Source organism: Phocoena phocoena, chromosome 2, assembly GCF_963924675.1.
Source record: "Phocoena phocoena chromosome 2, mPhoPho1.1, whole genome shotgun sequence".
Classification (NCBI taxonomy): Eukaryota; Metazoa; Chordata; class Mammalia; order Artiodactyla; family Phocoenidae; genus Phocoena; species Phocoena phocoena.
This window is the reverse complement of record NC_089220.1, coordinates 147,689,038-147,705,770: the sequence shown is the minus strand read 5'-3', so window position 1 is coordinate 147,705,770 and position 16,733 is coordinate 147,689,038. Positions and strand designations below refer to the sequence as shown.

Here is a 16,733-nt window from a genome sequence, read left to right as displayed (position 1 = left end):
TCTCTCCTCCTTCTGGAACCCCTATAATGTGATTGTTAGTATGCTTGATGTTGTCCCAGAGGTCCCTTAAACTATCCTCATTTCATTTTACTTATTTATTTTTTTGACTGTGTTGGGTCTTCGTTGGTGCACGTGGGCTTTCTCTAGCTGCAGCGAGCGGGGGCTACTCGTTGTTGTGGTGCTCGGGCTTCTCATTGTGGTGGCTTCTCTTGTTGCAGAGCACAAGCTCTAGGCACACGGGCTTCAGTAGTTGTGGTGCACAGGCTTAGTTGCTCCGCAGCATGTGGGATCTTCCTGGACCAGGGCTCGAACCCGTGTCCCCAGCATTGGCAGGTGGATTCTTAACCACTGTGCCACCAAGGAAGTCCCAAACTATCCTCATTTTAAAAAATTTATTTTTCTCTTTGCTGTTCTTATTGGGTGATTTCCATTATTCTGTCTTCTAGATCACTTATGTGTTCTTCTGTGTCGCCTAGTCTGCTTTCATTCCCTGTACTGTCTTTCTCATTTCAGGTATTGTATTCTTCAGTTCCGACTGGTTCTTTTTTATATTTCCTAGTTTCTTGTTGAAATTCTCACTGTGTTCATCTGTTCCTTTCCCTAGTTCAGTTAACATTCTTATTACTAATGCTTTGAATTTTTTATCTGATAAGTTATTTATCTGTTTCATTAGGGGTTTTTACAGGGTTTTTTCCTTTTCTTTCATTTGAAACATATTCCTCTGTCTTCTCATTTTGTTTAACTTTCTCTGTCTCTATGAAATTAGATGAAACAGTTAACTATCATAGCTGGGGGGGTGTTGGGGGGGCCCATGGTGCTGGAACAGAAGCCTTGAGGGTTGGGTTTGAGCTGGTTCCATTCCCTCTAAATGTGTGCAGACCCCCCAACCCCGCAGTGGTTCCTCCACCCTAGTGGAGAGCAGGCCAGAGCCAGAGGGGCTGGAGCGAGCTGGGGTGCACACTAGGTGGTCCCAACACGCCATCAGAGCCCCAGGCCATTTCTAGTCCAATACCTCTGTGCACACATGTACCGACAATGGCCACCCTCGCCCTGTTCAGAGGTTTGTGTGCTTTTAAAAATTCAGCTTGTTAAATCTTTCCCTAAACAATGTGCCTTTCACTGCTTCCTTTGATTCTCCTTTAAACTGACTCTTCTGTTGATGCAGAGGTGAGAGGTTCTGGTCCAGAGGCCTCACAGGGAATGTAAGACCTGAATAGTTCCTGAACGGCAAATCAGATTTAAATAGAAGCGGAAAACTGACTGTAGGGCAAAACGTCGATAAAAGTACAGAGAGGGAGCGTTAATGTTGAAATTGAGAGTCAAACCCAAAAGGAGTTGGCTTTCTGTAAAAGGGATATTTAAAGCTTTTCAGAAGAAGGAAAAGAGGAAGAGAGCAGTTCTCTTTTGGGTTCGAGGGTGTGGACCAGCATAGAAATGGCTGTAGGTAATGGGACACCAATTGCTCGCCTCCGATTTTGTTTCTGCCTTGATCTAAAAGACCAAACAATTTTTAAAACCCCAACAGACCTTAGGGGTAGGCTACACTCTCATTATTGCCAGTTGGATGGGAAAGCTTGAGTGGAAAGAAATAACTCCCTGAAACTGGCTGCCAGCAGTTGAGCAGAGCAAGTTGCCAGCAGTTGAGCATGTTCAGGACCCTGTGTGACTGTCTAGAGACACGCTTGGGTTAGAGAAGGTTACATGACCGAGAAAGCCTGCCCTCCCTTTGTCACCACCAGCTGTGGTGTTATGTACGAGAGGTATGTAATAAGCACCATGTAAGTGTTTGGCATTAAATATTTGTTTATTTTCCTCTTGAAGGGGCCCCACGAAGACCTCATCCACACGGTTTCTGCTTCGGTTGGCAGTGACTGACCTTTGTGGTCACATGCCTGCCTGGACCCTCGCTTCCCTCCTCACTCTGCCTGGATTACACAGACCATCATTTCAGTTACTTCCTTGCATCTAACTTCTTCACAGTTGCTTAGCAGATGCCTCCATCTTGTTTAAATATAATTCTCTACCTACTCTGTGTCTGTTCCTGAGCAGATAGACAGATGTGGCTGAAGAAAAAATTACAGCAGTGTGGAATGGTCTCATTTTCCATTCATGGTCTCGGACTAGCGGGGCTGCGTGGCTCCGTGCAGCCCAGCTTCTGGACGGCTATTTCACATCTACCAACCTTGGGGTATAGAGCATTAATGAAGCATAATTGATGTACCATAAACATCACATGTTTGGAATACCCTAACCTTTCTATGAGTTTTATTTTCCTTAGTTTAAAGCACAGTATTCAGTGCATTCTAGAATTGACTTGCTGACTCTTCCCTTCCTCACTGATTTCTCTACTGAATTTGATGAGGTGTGTGTACACATGAAAAACCATGACCCAGTCAAGATAACGAAGCTACCTGTGCCCTTCCTCCTGCCCGCTCCCTGCCCCCGCCAACTGCTCATCTGCTTCCTGTCACTGTAGATTAGTTTGGAGTTTTCTAGAATTTTATGTAAATGGAGTTTTATAGTATGTGCTCTTTTTCTCAGGCTTTTTTTACTTACTAATTTTGAGATTCATTCATGTAATAACATTTATGGGCCGTTCCTTTTTATTGCCAAATAGTATTCCAGTTCATCATATACCACTGTTTGTTTTTCTGTTCACCTGCTGATGAATATGTGGGTTGTTTCCAGTTTGAGGCTCTTACAAATAAGGCTGCTATGGACATTTATAAACAAAGGTTTGTATGTACATATGTTTTCATTTCTCTTGGGTAAATACATAGGAATGGAGTAGATACATCATCTATTAGGCATAGGTTTATCTTCACCCTTTGCACTCACACCTGCAGTGGATCAGAGCTCCAGCAGCTCCATGTCCTCACCGGCACTTGATACGGTCAATCTTTTAATGTTAGCCATTCTAAAAGGTAGGCAGTGGAATCTTATTGTGGTTTTACTTTGTATTTTCCTAATGACTAACGGTGCAAAACATCTTTTCATCTGTGTATGTTTTCTTAGGTGAGGGGTCTGTTCAAGTCTTTTGCCCATGTTTTTACTGGGTTGATTTATTATTGAGTTGAGAGTTCTTTGGACACAAGTCTTTACCAGATATATAACTTGCAAATACATCCTTCCAGTCTGAGGCTTGTCTTTTTGTTCTCCTAACAATATCTTTTGAAAAGCAAAAGTTTAAAATCTTTTATATTGTCCAATTATGGATCTTGCTTTTGGTGTTTTTCCTGCGAAATCCTTATTTAATCCAAGGTTGCAAAGCTTTTCTACTATAAGTTGTATGGTTTTAAATTTTACATTTTTTAGGTCTGTGGCCCATTTTAAGTTAATTTTTGTATGTGGTCTGAGGTGTGAAGCAAAGTTCTTTTTTGTTTTTTTCTCACATGTAGATATGCCACTGTTCCAGTACCATTTGTCAGAAAGACTCTCCTTTCCCCACTGCACTGCCTTTGTGCCTCTGTCAGAATCATTTGTCCCTGAGTATGTCGGTTTGTCTCTGGACTGTCTCTTCTCCATCCATCTCTTGGGACAACAAAACCACGCTGTTTTGCTTACTGTAAATAATTCTTAAAAACAGGTAGTATTAGCCTTCCAGATTTTCAGAGTTATTTTGGCTATTCTAGGTCCTTTTCATTTCCATGCAAATTAGAATGAGCCAGTCAATTTCTATAGAATGCTGAGATTTTTATTGGGATTTCATTGACTCTGTAGATCAGTTGGAGAAGATTGACATCTTGGCTAGATGTTCGTGACATGGTGTATGTCTCCACTTGTTCAGATCTTCTTTAATCTCTCTTGACTGTATTTTTCAGTTTTCAGCCTACTGGCTTTTCACATCTTTTGTCCAATTTATCCTTAAGTATCTCATATATTTTGGTGCTATTGTAAGTCATGTTTAAAAATTCAATCTGCAACTGTTTGTTACTAGTAGATAGAAATATAATTAATTTTTATAAATTGATATCATACCCTGAAAACTTGTTAAGCTCACTTATTAGTTTTAGAAACTATTTTGTAGATTCTGTTGCATGTTCTGTATAGGCTATCGTGTTATCTATGAATAAATTCAGTTTTATTTCCTATCCAATTTGGTGCCTTTTATTCCTTCATCTTGCCTGGTTGCACTGATTAGATCCTTCCTTACAAAGGTGAACAGATGTGGTGAGAGCAAACATCTGACTGATCTTAGGGGGGAAAACATTGTCTTTCACCATTATGTATAATGTTAGTTGTAGTTCTGCATATATGACCTTTATCGGTTAAAGGTACCCTTCTGTTAGGATTTGCTGAGAGTTTTAAAGAGAAATGGTTAAAGAGGAGTTTGTGATACTTTTTTCTTCATCTATGGCAATGACCAAATATTTTTTTTCTTTTTTAGTGTGTTAAGATGAATTACATTGATTTTTTTTTTTTTTTTTTTTTAATGTTTAACCAACCTTAAATTCCTGGGGTAAGCCTCATTGGGTCAGGATGTAATACATTTCTGATATATTGTTGGATTAGACTGGCCATAATTTTGCTTAGAATTTGTACACTTGTGTTCATGAGGAATATTGCTCTGTAGTTGTATTTTTGATGTTTTCCCTCCTATTAAATTTTTGGGAAGAGTTTATTTCTTCCTTAAATGAAGAATGAAGCCATCTGAGCCTAGAGTATTGATTGTGGGAAAGTTGTCAGCTACAGTTTGTTTTTTTATATAGGGCTACCCAGGTTTATTTCTTCTTGAGAAAGCTTTGGTTACTTATGTACTTTGTTCATTTCATCTGAATTTTCAGTTATTGCATAGAATTGCTCATAATATTCTGTTTATACTTCTAATATCTGTAGAATCTGTAGTCATGTCACATCACTCATTCCTGTTATTGGTAATTTATGTCTTTTCTCCCCTCCTCCCCCTAGTCAATCTGGGTAGAGGTTTGTCGATTATATTCATATCAAAGAACCAGTATTTGGATCATAAGTCAGATCCTATGGTCTCTACCTTTAATTTAAATGTTTAGAACATAAATGTTTACTGTGGTAATTGATATGTTTAGGTTTGAGTCTCTCACCTTGCTATTTGTTTTAGAATAGCTTTAGACTTACAGAAAAATTGAGAAGATTGAGTACAGAGAGTTCCCATAGACGCAGCATTCATTTTCTCCTGTTAACATCTTACATTCGTATGATATATTTGCCACAGTTACTGAACCAGTGTTGGTACGTTTTACCTAATGTCCTTTTTCTGTCGCAGGACACCATGTTACATTTAGTTGATATGTGTTCTTAAGGCTCCTCTTGGCTGTAACAGTTTCTCAGATTTTACTTGTTTTTGATAACCTTGATAGTTTTGAGCAGTACTGGTCATTTATTTTGTATGGTACTGGAATTCATTTGATGTTTTTCTCATCGTGATGGGTTTGAGGGAAGGAATACCACAGAGGTCAAGAGCAGTTTTCATCCCATCATTTTAAGGGTACATACTATCAGCATGATTTATTACGGTTGATGTTGACCTTGACCAGTTGGCTGAAGTAGGTTTGTTATTAGCTTTCTCAACTGTGAAGTTACTCTTTTTTTCCTCCCTCTTTCCATGTGGTGCTCTTTGGAAGGAAGTCAGTGACTGTACCCAACCTACACTTCAGGAATGTCCCCTTCATGAGGGCAGAGAATCTCCATAAATAACTTGGAACTCTTATGCATAGGGATTTGTCTCTTCTCTCTCATTTATTTATTTGTTCAGCCATTGACTTGTATCAGTGTGAACTCATGGGTGTTATTGTATCCATGTGTAAAAATCGTCACTTCTTTATTTGATTGCTCCGATGCTCTACCTTTGGCCATTGGAAGCTCTTCTAGTTGGCTCCTCCATCTGACCTACCCCATCAGTGAAGGGTTTGTTGTTGTTTTGTTCTCGTTCTGGCTGCTCTGGTCCTAGAATCAGCCATTTCTCCAAGGAACCTTGGTTCCTTGTACTGGAAAATGGTATTTTATAAGAAAACAAGCTTCCATACTTATCCATGCAGTTAGCATTTCTGGTATTCTTTATTCCTGTGTGTAAATCCTGATCTCCCTCTCTTGGCCTTAAAGATACTGTGGTGCTCTCTTTTTACCTGCATTATTTCTGATAACTCTATCATCCTTAACTTTGTTCCACTGTTTAAAATCTTGCTGCTTTTAGGGCTTCCCTGGTGGCGCAGTGGTTGAGAGTCCGCCTGCCAATGCAGGGGACACAGGTTCGTGCCCCGGTCTGGGAAGATCCCACATGCCGCGGAACGGCTGGGCCCATGAGCCATGGTCGCTGAGCCTGCGCGTCCGGAGCCTGTGCTCCGCAACGGGAGAGGCCACAACAGTGAGAGGCCCGCGTACTGAAAAAAAAAAAATCTTGCTGCTTTTAAGATTTTTCTCATTATAGTAGTTTTGAGTATATTGATTATGATGTATCTTAGTCTTAAAGGTAATCTTGTTTCTTGTGGTTGGGGTTTGTTGAGCTTCTTGATCTGTGATTTATAAATGTTTTCATCAAACTTGGAATATCTTGGCTGTAATATCTTCAAATGCTCCTCCCCTACCTTGCCATTTCTTCTCCTACATGATCTCTAGTTATACCTATATTAAGCCCCTCGAAGTGATCCTCTGTCCTTTTTAAAAAAAATCTTATTTCTCTGTTTCATTTTGGAAAGTTTCTCATATCTTCTAGTTCACTAGTCTTCTATACTATCTGATCAGTTGTTAATTTCACAAACTATATTTTTGATATCAGACATTGTAGTTTTCATCTGTACAAATTCTATTTGGGTCTTTTTTTATATTTTTCATGTTTCTACCTAACCTTTGGAGCATGTGGGGTACAGGTAGGATAACCATTACAGTGTCTTTGTCAGTTAATGTTAACATCTGTGCGGGATAGGTTTCTTTACACTCACTGTAATTTTTGGTTGGACTGGTTTTGACTTTGTTAGGTACTTAATATTTTTATATTTCTATAGATATTTTGGTTCTTGTTCCAGGATGCCACAAAGTTACTTGGAAACAAATGGATCCTTTCATATCTTGTTTTATGATTTGTTAGGCATGAGTGGAGCAGTGCTCAGTCTGGGGCTCATTATTTCCCACTTCTGAGGCCAGACCCTTCTCTCCTCTTGCCAGTGTGTTTGGGGCTCTGTGAGCATGAGGTCTTCCAGGCCAGCTGGAAGCAGGCACTGTGCAGCAGGATATGTGAGCTCCCTTCTTCCTTTCAAGTGTTTCTTTCCTGGCCGCAGGGAGTCCATCATACCTGTGATGTGCATAGAACACGCACCTGCCTCCAGGGGTTCCCCACGCCTCTGGGCGCCCTCCCAGTGCACTCTGTCCCACGCCCTGAACTCATTGAGCCCGCTGGCTTCCATCTGCTTCCCGCTTCCTGAGCCCAGGCCCACGACCGTTGTGTGTCTTTATCGCTCAGGAGCCGATGCTCTACATCTGGAAAACTTGCTTCACCTATTGTTTATTTATTTTTTTTAAATAAAAAAAAAATACTCATTCGGGCTTCCCTGGTGGCGCAGTGGTTGGGAGTCCGCCTGCTGATGCAGGGGATGCGGGTTCGTGCCCCGGTCTGGGAGGATCCCATGTGCCATGGAGCGGCTGGGCCTGTGGGCCATGGCCGCTGGGCCTGCGCGTCTGGAGCCTGTGCACCCCGACGGGAGAGGCCACGGCGGTGAGAGGCCCACATACCGCAAAAAAAAAAAAACTTATTAAAAACCCACCATATGCCAGATTTACTTAGGACACATCAGTGAATATGATCAATGAAAGCCTTTGCCCTACTGGTGCTTAACATCTTACCGGGCAGAGACAGACTATTCATAATACACATAATAAATAAGTTCATGTTATATAATGTAAGGGTGATAAAACACAGTGGAAAAGACAAATCATGGTAGGGTAGGTTACAGTTTTTTCTAGCTTTATTTAGGTGTAATTGACACATAAAAATTAATTATACTTAAGGTATACAGCAACATGATGGTTTGATATCTACCACTTCACATACTTACCTTTTTTTTTTTTTTTTTTTTTGGTATGCTGAGAACACAAGATCTACTCTCTTAGCAAATTTCAAGTATACAGTACAGTATTATTAATTATAATCATCATGCTGTACATCAGGTCCCCAGAACTTATTCATCTTATAACTGAAAGTTTGTATCCTTGGATCAACATCTTTCCATTTTCCCACCTCCAGCCCCTGGCAGCCATGGTTCTACCCTCTGGTTCCATGTGTTCAGTTTTTTTAGATTCCACATATAAGTGACATTGTGTAGTTTTTTTGGGTTCTGTCTGACTTATTTCACTTAGCATAATATTCTCCAGATTCATTCATGTTGTTGCAAATGGCAGGATTTTCTTCTTTCTTGTGGAATAATATTCCATTGTGTGTGTGTGTGTGTGTGTGTGTGTGTGTGTGTATACCACATTTTTTTAATCCATCAGTAGACACGTAGGTCATTTCCACGTCTTGGCTATTGTAAATAATAATCGAGTGAACGTGGAGGTGTAGCCATATCTTTGAGATCCTGATTTCCTTTCCTTTGTATATATGCCCAGTAGTGGGATTGCTGGATTATGTGGTAGTGAGTGCTATTTTTAATTTTATGAGGAACCTCCACACTTTTCCATAGTGTTCCATTAGCTGCACCAATTTACATTCCTACCAATATTACACAGGGGGTCCCTTTTCGTCACATCCTTGCCAACACTTGTTATTAGTTACCTGTTTTTGATAATAACAATTCTAACAGGTGTGAGGTGATCCTCATTGTGGTTTTTGACTTGCACATCCCTAGTGATGAGAGATATTGAACATCTTCTCACGTGCCACTTGGCCATCTGTATGTCTTCTTTGGAAAAATGTCTATTTAGGTCTTTTACCCATTTTTTAATCAGAGTTTTTTTGCTACTGAGTTGTGTGAGTTCCTTATGTTCTGGATATTAACCCTTTATCAGGTACATGATTTGTAAATATTTTCTCCTGTTCAGTAGGTTGCTTTTTCATTTTGTTGATGCTTTCCTTGGCTGTACAAAAGCTTTTAAATGGAATGTAGTATCCCACTTGTTTATTTTTGATTTTCTTGCCTGTGCTTTTGGTGTCATATCCAAAAAAATTGTTGCCAAGACCGATGTTTAGGACATTTTATCCTACATGTTTTTCTGTGGTTTTACGGTTTCAGGTCTTACGTTTAAGTCCTTAATTCATTTTGAGTTGGTTTTTGTATATGATGTAAGATAAGGGTTCCATTTAATTCTTTTGCATGTGGCCATCAGCTTTCCCCACACTGTTTATTAAAGAGACTGTCCTTTTCCCCCTTAAGTATCCTTGGCAGCATTGTTGAAAATCAGTTGATCATAAATATACGGGTTTATTTCTGGGCTCTCAATTCTGTTCCATTGGTCTATATGTCTGTTTTTATGCCAGTACCATACTTTTTTGATTACTATAGCTTTTTAAAGTAGTTTGAAATCAGGAAGTATGATGCTTCCACCTTTGTTCTTCGTTCTCAAGATTGCTTTTGCTATTCAGTGTCTTTGTGTTTCCATACAAATTTTAGGATTGTTTGATGTATTTATGTGAAAAATGCCATTGGAATTTTGATAGGAATTGATTGCATTGAATCTGTAGATTGCTTTGGAAATTTTTACATGGAGATTTTCACAGTAATAATTATTCCAATCCAGGAACATGGGGTAGCTTTTCATTTGTCTTTAATTTCTTTCATCAGTATCTTAAAGTTTTCAGCTTACAGATCTTTCTCCTCCTTGGTTGGATTTATTCCTAGGTATTTAATTCTTTTGGATTCAATTGTGAATGGGATTGTTTTCTTAATTTCTTTTTCGGGTAGTTTGTTGTTAGTGTATAGAAGTACAGTTGGTGGTATGTCACAAGTCACAAAGGCTTTCTTCCTTGTCCTGCATTCTTTTTTCTCTTTGTTCCTGTAACTGGCTAATTTCACGTGACCTGTCTTCGAGCTTGCTGATTCTTCCTTCTGCACAATTAGGTCTGCCCGTGCCCTGTGGTTTTCTCCTTTGTGTCACATTCTACCTGTTTACTGTTGACTTGTTTGACTATTGATTGCCTCCCAATAAGAGCAGAGACTGCCTCATTGAGGCTGAGTAAGCAGTTCCACAGCAGTGCCCAGCATGCAGGAGATAGCTAAAGGAAAGACAGGACATATCTGTTCAATGTGAATTTAAATGGTGCTCAGGAGAGGCCTTTCTGGATGAAGGAATGAAATGAGATTGTGGTTTCAACGGCTGTTTCTGATTTTGTCTCATTTGCTCCATTGGTTTTGTTTGTTTTGTTTTGTTTTTTGCTGGTGGGGGATGGATTTTGCTAAAGCTCTTTACATAAAACACACACAAGCTCTCTGTCCTTATTTGTCATCAGTGTTCCCACTTTGTCTTTGCTTTTTTGATGGTCTTTAACTTTGACTTTTAAAATACAAGTGTCTCTTGTTAGAAAGTTCTTAATGTATTATTATGCCATGCAAATCTATATAGTAGTGTGCAAAAAAACTTTTAGTTATTTTGATTATTTCCTGTATATTTTATTATATGTTTAGTATCTCGTGTGCTTCTAGGTTACTTGAAAATCCTTTTTGAATTGAGACAAAGCATTAAATAAGCTTATACTTATTTTGTAATAAAAAGCACCTGCTAAACTTTGCTAATAAATCTTACTCCTCAGGGTTTTTTTGGCTGCGTTGGGTCTTCGCTGTTGCATGCGAGCTTTCTCTAGTTGCGGTTCATGGGGGCTACTCTTCCTTGCAGTGCACGGGCTTCTCATCGTGGTGGCTTCTCTTGTTGTGGAGCACAGGCCCTAGGTGCTTGGACTTCAGTAGTTGTGGCTCGCAGGCTCAGTAGTTGTGGCTCACGGGCTCTAGAGTTGTGGTGCATGGGCTTAGTTGCTCCGCGGCATGTGGGATCTTCCCGGACCAGGGATCGAACCCATGTCCCCTGCATTGGCAGGTGGATTCCTAACCACTGCACCACCAGGGAAGCCCTCAGGTTATTTTTTGAAACTGTGTTTTTGTTTGGGGGAGAGTGGTTTTTTTTGTTTTGTTTTTCTGCCTCTGCTTGCCTTGTAAAATATCATTTTTCTTATATTCTCTATACATTATGTAGATAAATTACTATGTATATTGAAAACATTAGAATTGCTATACTGAATCATGTGCTTGGTAAATTTAAGCCGTTTTTCCATTGCTTCTCTGTAGGAGGAAATGAATCTCAACCAGAAAGCCAGGAAGACCCCCGGGAAGTACTTAAAAAAACATTGGAATTCTGCTTGTCTAGGTGAGGATGGTAGAGTTTTTCTAGTATCTGATATCTAAGGTGTTGTGCACTGCTACTATGTACAGATGTCATGCTTTACACAGAAGGAGTATCTGTTAACATCTGTGTCTGTAAATCCATCTGTAGGAAGTCGAGATCCCCCCTACCCCCATCCCCAGCCCACGGACTTGGACTCTGATGGTGGAGCCATAGGTGGTCAGCCTCACAGGTTTTAGTCCTGGGTCGTGCTGTTGGTCACTCACTTTATTGCTTTTCCGTCCTCTGCTGCAGAGGGCTGTTGAGGCCAGAGTTGGAGTCACAGCCCCTCTGACAAGTGTTCCAGCCTGAACTGCAAGCACTCCGGGCACCAGCCTTTCTTGGCCTTATCACATTTTTCTTACTTTTTCATTCTCTTAGCTGCGTTTCCTTTCTTTAAGAAGTTGTGTTTCGGGGCTTCCCTGGTGGCGCAGTGGTTGAGAGTCCACCTGCTGATGCAGGAAGCACGGGTTCGTGCCCCGGTCCGGGAAGATCCCACATGCCGCGGAGCGGCTGGGCCCGTGAGCCATGGCCGCTGGGCTTGCGCGTCTGGAGCCTGTGCTCCGCAACGGGAGAGGCCACAACAGTGAGAGGCCCGCGTACCGCAGTAAATGAATGAATGAATGAATGAATGAGTGAGTAAATAACAATGTAAAAAAAAGAAGTTGTGTTTCTATTTTTTTGTTTGTTTTTGTTTTGTTTTTTTTGTTTTGCGGTACGCGGGCCTCTCACTGTTGTGGCCTCTCCCGTTGCGGAGCACAGGCTCCGGATGCGCAGGCTCAGCGGCCATGGCTCACGGGCCCAGCCGCTCCGCGACATGTGGGATCCTCCCGGACTGGGGCACGAACCCGTGTACCCTACATCGGCAGGCGGACTCTCAACCACTGTGCCACCAGGGAAGCCCTGTGTTTCTATTTTTAAAAAGCTACTCAAAACACTTTTTAGAGCAAAGATGAGCTATAAATACATTTTTTAAAAGATTTACCTGCTCATTAATTTTGATCATATAAAGTGCAGTACACTTTTACTTTTGCTCTCTCTGCCTCCCCAGATGTCTTTGACAAAATCGACGTAAGGTCAGAGAGATGGCAAATCGCGGGGGGTGGGGGGGGTTGAACTCAGCTCTCACTCCAGGGCAGTACCGTACCACACTCGTGCCTCTTGTGAAGGTTGCTTTTAAAGAAGTTGTGAATTAAAGACAGATTGTCTTCTTTCTCCAGGGAGAACCTTGCTAGTGACATGTACCTTATATCGCAGATGGACAGTGATCAGTACGTGCCAATCACCACGGTAGCTAACCTGGACCACATCAAGAAGCTCAGCACCGACATAGACCTGATTGTCGAAGTGCTGAGATGTAAGTAGACTGCAGCCCAGGCTGCATCGTGCGTGGTCTTGACGGCATTTTTCTTGCCAGTGTGATGCTTAGATTCACAGCCATTCGTGCTAAGGTACCCAGGCCTGGCGTCACAGATGGGCCACTGTAGGTTTTCTAACAGGTGTGTGGTGGTATCTCATTGTAGTTTTAATTTCTGTTTCTTTAGTGCCTGATGACACTGGGCAGTCTTTTCATGTGCTGCCTTTCTGAGCTGTCTGTGCAAATGTCCCACCCCCACCACTTTTTTTTTAATTAGTTTTATTACAGGTGAGATTTAAGGAGTGTGTATTTGTGTGCAATTTGAGATGCACATATCTGTATTTGTCCTTATTGGAGATGTGATTTGCAAATACATTCTCCCAGTCTGTGGCTTCTCTTTTTGTTCTAATAGTGTCTTTTGAAAAGCAGAGTTTTCAGTTTTTTTATATAGTCCAATTTATTAATTTTTTTCTTTTATGGATCTTGCTTTTGGTATTGTGCCTAAGAAATCTTTGTTTAATTCAGGGTCACAAGGATTTTCTCCTAGAAGTTTTAGTTTTAGGGTTTACATTTTTAGATCTGTGATCTGTTGTCAGCTGATTTTTGTATGTGGTATGAGCTCTCTACCCCCTTGCATGTGAATGTGCTGCTCTTCCAGCCCATTTGTTGAAAACACTCTACTTCTCCACTGCACTGCCTTTGTGCCATCGTGAGAATCATGTATCCCTGTATGTGTGGGTTTCTCTCTGGGCCATATGTCTGTCCTCAATCTATTTTGTCTGTTTTGATGCCATTGCTGCAGTGTCTGGATGGTACTGGCTTTTATAGTACATCTTAAAGCAGTTGCAAAATCTCCAGCTTTGTTTTGGCTCTTCCAAATGCTTGGCATTTCCATGTGAATTTTAGAATCGACATTTTGGTTTTTCAGAAGGTCCTATTGGTATTTTTACTGGGATTACATTAAATCTATAAATCAGTTTGGGGAGTATTGACATTTTAACAGTATTGGGTTTTCTAATTCATGAACATAGGATATCTCTCCATTCATCTAGAAAAATCTTAAAAATTTTTCTCTTGGCAATGTTTTGCAGTTTTCATAGTGCAGGTATTTCATATCTTACCAGATTTATAACTAAGTATTTCGTATTTGGGCATAAATATTTTTATTTGAATTTCTAGGTGTTCGGTTGCTAGTATGTAGGAATAAAATTTATTTTTGAATATTAATCTTGTATACTTAAACCTTTTGAAACTCACAATCCTAGTTTTTTATGGAAATTGTATCAGATTTTTTACATAGAGCTCAGCTTGAATGAAAGTGAATGAAAAGGTTACCTTCTTACACCCAGTCTGGGTGTATGTAATTTCTATTTCTTGTGTTATTGCTCTGGCTTAAGCCTCCAGTGCTGTGTTGAATAGAAGTGGGGAGAGTCAGCATCCTTGCCTTGGCCCATCTTCTAGTAAGAAAGATGCTAGACGTTGGTTTTTTTGTAGGTGAGGAGGTCTTCCTTCTATTCCTAGTTATCTGAGAATTTTTATCAGAAATGAATGTTGGATTTTGTCAAATGCTTCTGCATCTATGAGATAGTTGTGTGGGTTTTTTTTTTTGTTTTTTAGTCCATTAATATGGTGAATTACATTGCTTATTTCTTTTGGTAAACCAACCTTGCATTACTGAGAAAAATCCACTTGTCATTCATTTTGTATTCCCATCTTTATATATTGTTAGATTCAATTTGGCAAAATTTGGTAAGAATTTTTATTGTTCATGGGAGATATTGGTCTATAGTTTTCTTGTTTTGTAATGCCTTTGTTTAGTTTGGGTATCAAAGAACTGCTGGCTTCATAGGTTGAATTGGAAAGTACTTTCTTAAGTTCAGAAGAGTTTGTACTACAGAATTGTTATTTTTTTTCTTGACATTTGGTAGGATTCCAGAAACCACATGGGCCTTGAGTTTTCTTTTCTCTCATGGATCCTACTTCCCAAAAGTTAGCTTTGGTACTACGGGATGTTTCCATTTCTGATGTTGGTAATATATGTCTTTGTGGTGGTACACAGTTCTGAGCCCTGATTTTGGTCCTGCTGTGCTATGACCTGAGTCTTCATGTGATAGAATTTCATAGAGTGACACCAAAAAACAAAACCTAACAAAAGGAGATAAGGCAAAAGCTGGTGAGACCTGAATTGGGCCTGTCCCCGTGCTGGCAGCGTTGACCCTTGTTTCGATGGTGGATTGTGGTTGTGTAAGATCCATCGTTAGGGAAGGCTGAGTGAAGGGTGCTTGACAACTTCTGTGAGTTCAAAATTAAGTCGTAAGGAGACAGGAAAGTGTCTTGTTTTGGGGACTTGTAGAAAGAGAAAGTCTTTAGCCCTGCATTGTGACCGACTTGGAGTTGTTTGAGCTATGGAGAACCTGTGTCATAGCGTTACCTCTGTTACAGCTCCCACAGGGCTCCCCAGAGCCCCTAATTGTAATGTGCAAGATTGGTCTAAAACCTTTTGGATAGCTTGTGTTAAGCTATCAAGACTTTTGACAGTTTTCCCATTGTATACGGCTTTCTTTAACGCGTCTGGCGATGTAGTCTAACACGTCCCGCTAGAGTATCTACGTTAGGTCACGATGTAGTGCAAATGGTTGATTTGTTTTAGTATTTGTGTATCATCCATATCTCTTCTCTTTACAGCTTTACCTTTAGTCCAAGTGGATGAGAAGGGAGAAAAAGTAAGGCCAAATCAGAATCGTTGCATAGTAATATTACGTGAAATACCTGAATCCACCCCTGTAGAAGTAAGTCATTTCTCCTCTGAAGGAAACTTGGACTTTTTTGGGTGGGTGTTTTGTTTGTTTCTGTGGTTTTTGGAAGATGTATTTTAAAGCAGAAATACGTACAGTAACACTTTTTCCCCAAGATTTACACACTCTGATAGTTACAGTGTGATTCATTTGTAAGAGTGGTTCTCAAACTTTTTGGTCTCAGGACTCCATTACACATTTCACGCTGAAAAAAATAGTGAGAGTTTATGGTAACTTCAGTATTTAGAAGTTAGAAAGAGAAAAGGTTTAAATATTTATTCATTTTAAAATAAGAATAGTAAACCAGCAAGTTGAGACAGAGAACATATTTTTATGTTAAATCACTTTCCAAAACAAATTTTCACGATGAGAAGGATGCAGTGAACACCAGTGTGACCTGTGCTTGATTTGAGCCGACGTGCCAGTATTGGTGCATTTCTGGGTTTAATTTGACTGGTTGATTTTTTCATTATAAGTCATATTTTTCTATTTCTTTGTGCGCCTTGCAAATTTTGAATGGATGCCAGGCATTTTGGATTTTATTTTATTGGGTACAGAGTGTTTTTGTATTCCTTTCTGTGCATGTTCTTGAGCTCTGTTTCGAGGCTCAGTTAAGTGACTTGGAACTGGTGGAAGCAGACTGGCCTCCCCCTGGGGCGGTGCTTCCTGAGAGCTCCACCTGATGTCCTGAGTTAGGATTGTTTTCCACTCAGGCTGGTGGAGATACTCCCCGATCCCAGAGAGCTCTAGGGGAAACCTCTCATCACCAGGTTGCTGTTTCTGCAGCTTTGGGCTGGGCCTGTGCCCACCCTCCTGGCACCACGGCCTGGAAGCCCCATATGTGAGTCAGGCACTCCAGGACCTGTCTGTACCTGTCCCTCTCAGGGATTGCTGTCTTGCATGGCCCGAGGTCCACTGTCTGAAAAATGCTATTTCATATATTTTGTCTTTTGTTTGTAATTATTTCATATGGGAGGGTAAATGTAGTCCATCTTGGCTGGAAGCAAAAGGCCAGCTAATTTTTAGATTTCTTAAATTACCTTTCTCTGCCTCCAAATTGTGTAGTTATTGGCTACTGGTAAAATAAAATATTTTCCTATTAATGTAGTTTCGGGTCTCTTAGGGGTCAGGAAAGCTGTCAGTGGGTTGTGAATTTTATTTCCTGTGACAATGGGATCCTAATTCTGGAAGCCGCACTGAACTCCTCAGCCACCTTGAGAGAGGGCCCTGGACTTCGGTGTGCTGGG

General features: G+C 40.5%; 1 protein-coding gene across 1 annotated transcript in view; it reads left to right on the top strand.

The window, feature by feature from the left end:
• LARP4B (La ribonucleoprotein 4B) overlaps nt 1-16,733 on the top strand; it is a 56,080-nt gene that overhangs the window by 23,983 nt on the left and 15,364 nt on the right. Inside the window, exons 5-7 of the mRNA XM_065872187.1 lie at nt 11,241-11,319; nt 12,555-12,691; nt 15,377-15,480. Of these exons, the coding sequence (XP_065728259.1) occupies nt 11,241-11,319; nt 12,555-12,691; nt 15,377-15,480 (320 nt within the window). The remainder of the gene's footprint in view (nt 1-11,240; nt 11,320-12,554; nt 12,692-15,376; nt 15,481-16,733) is intronic.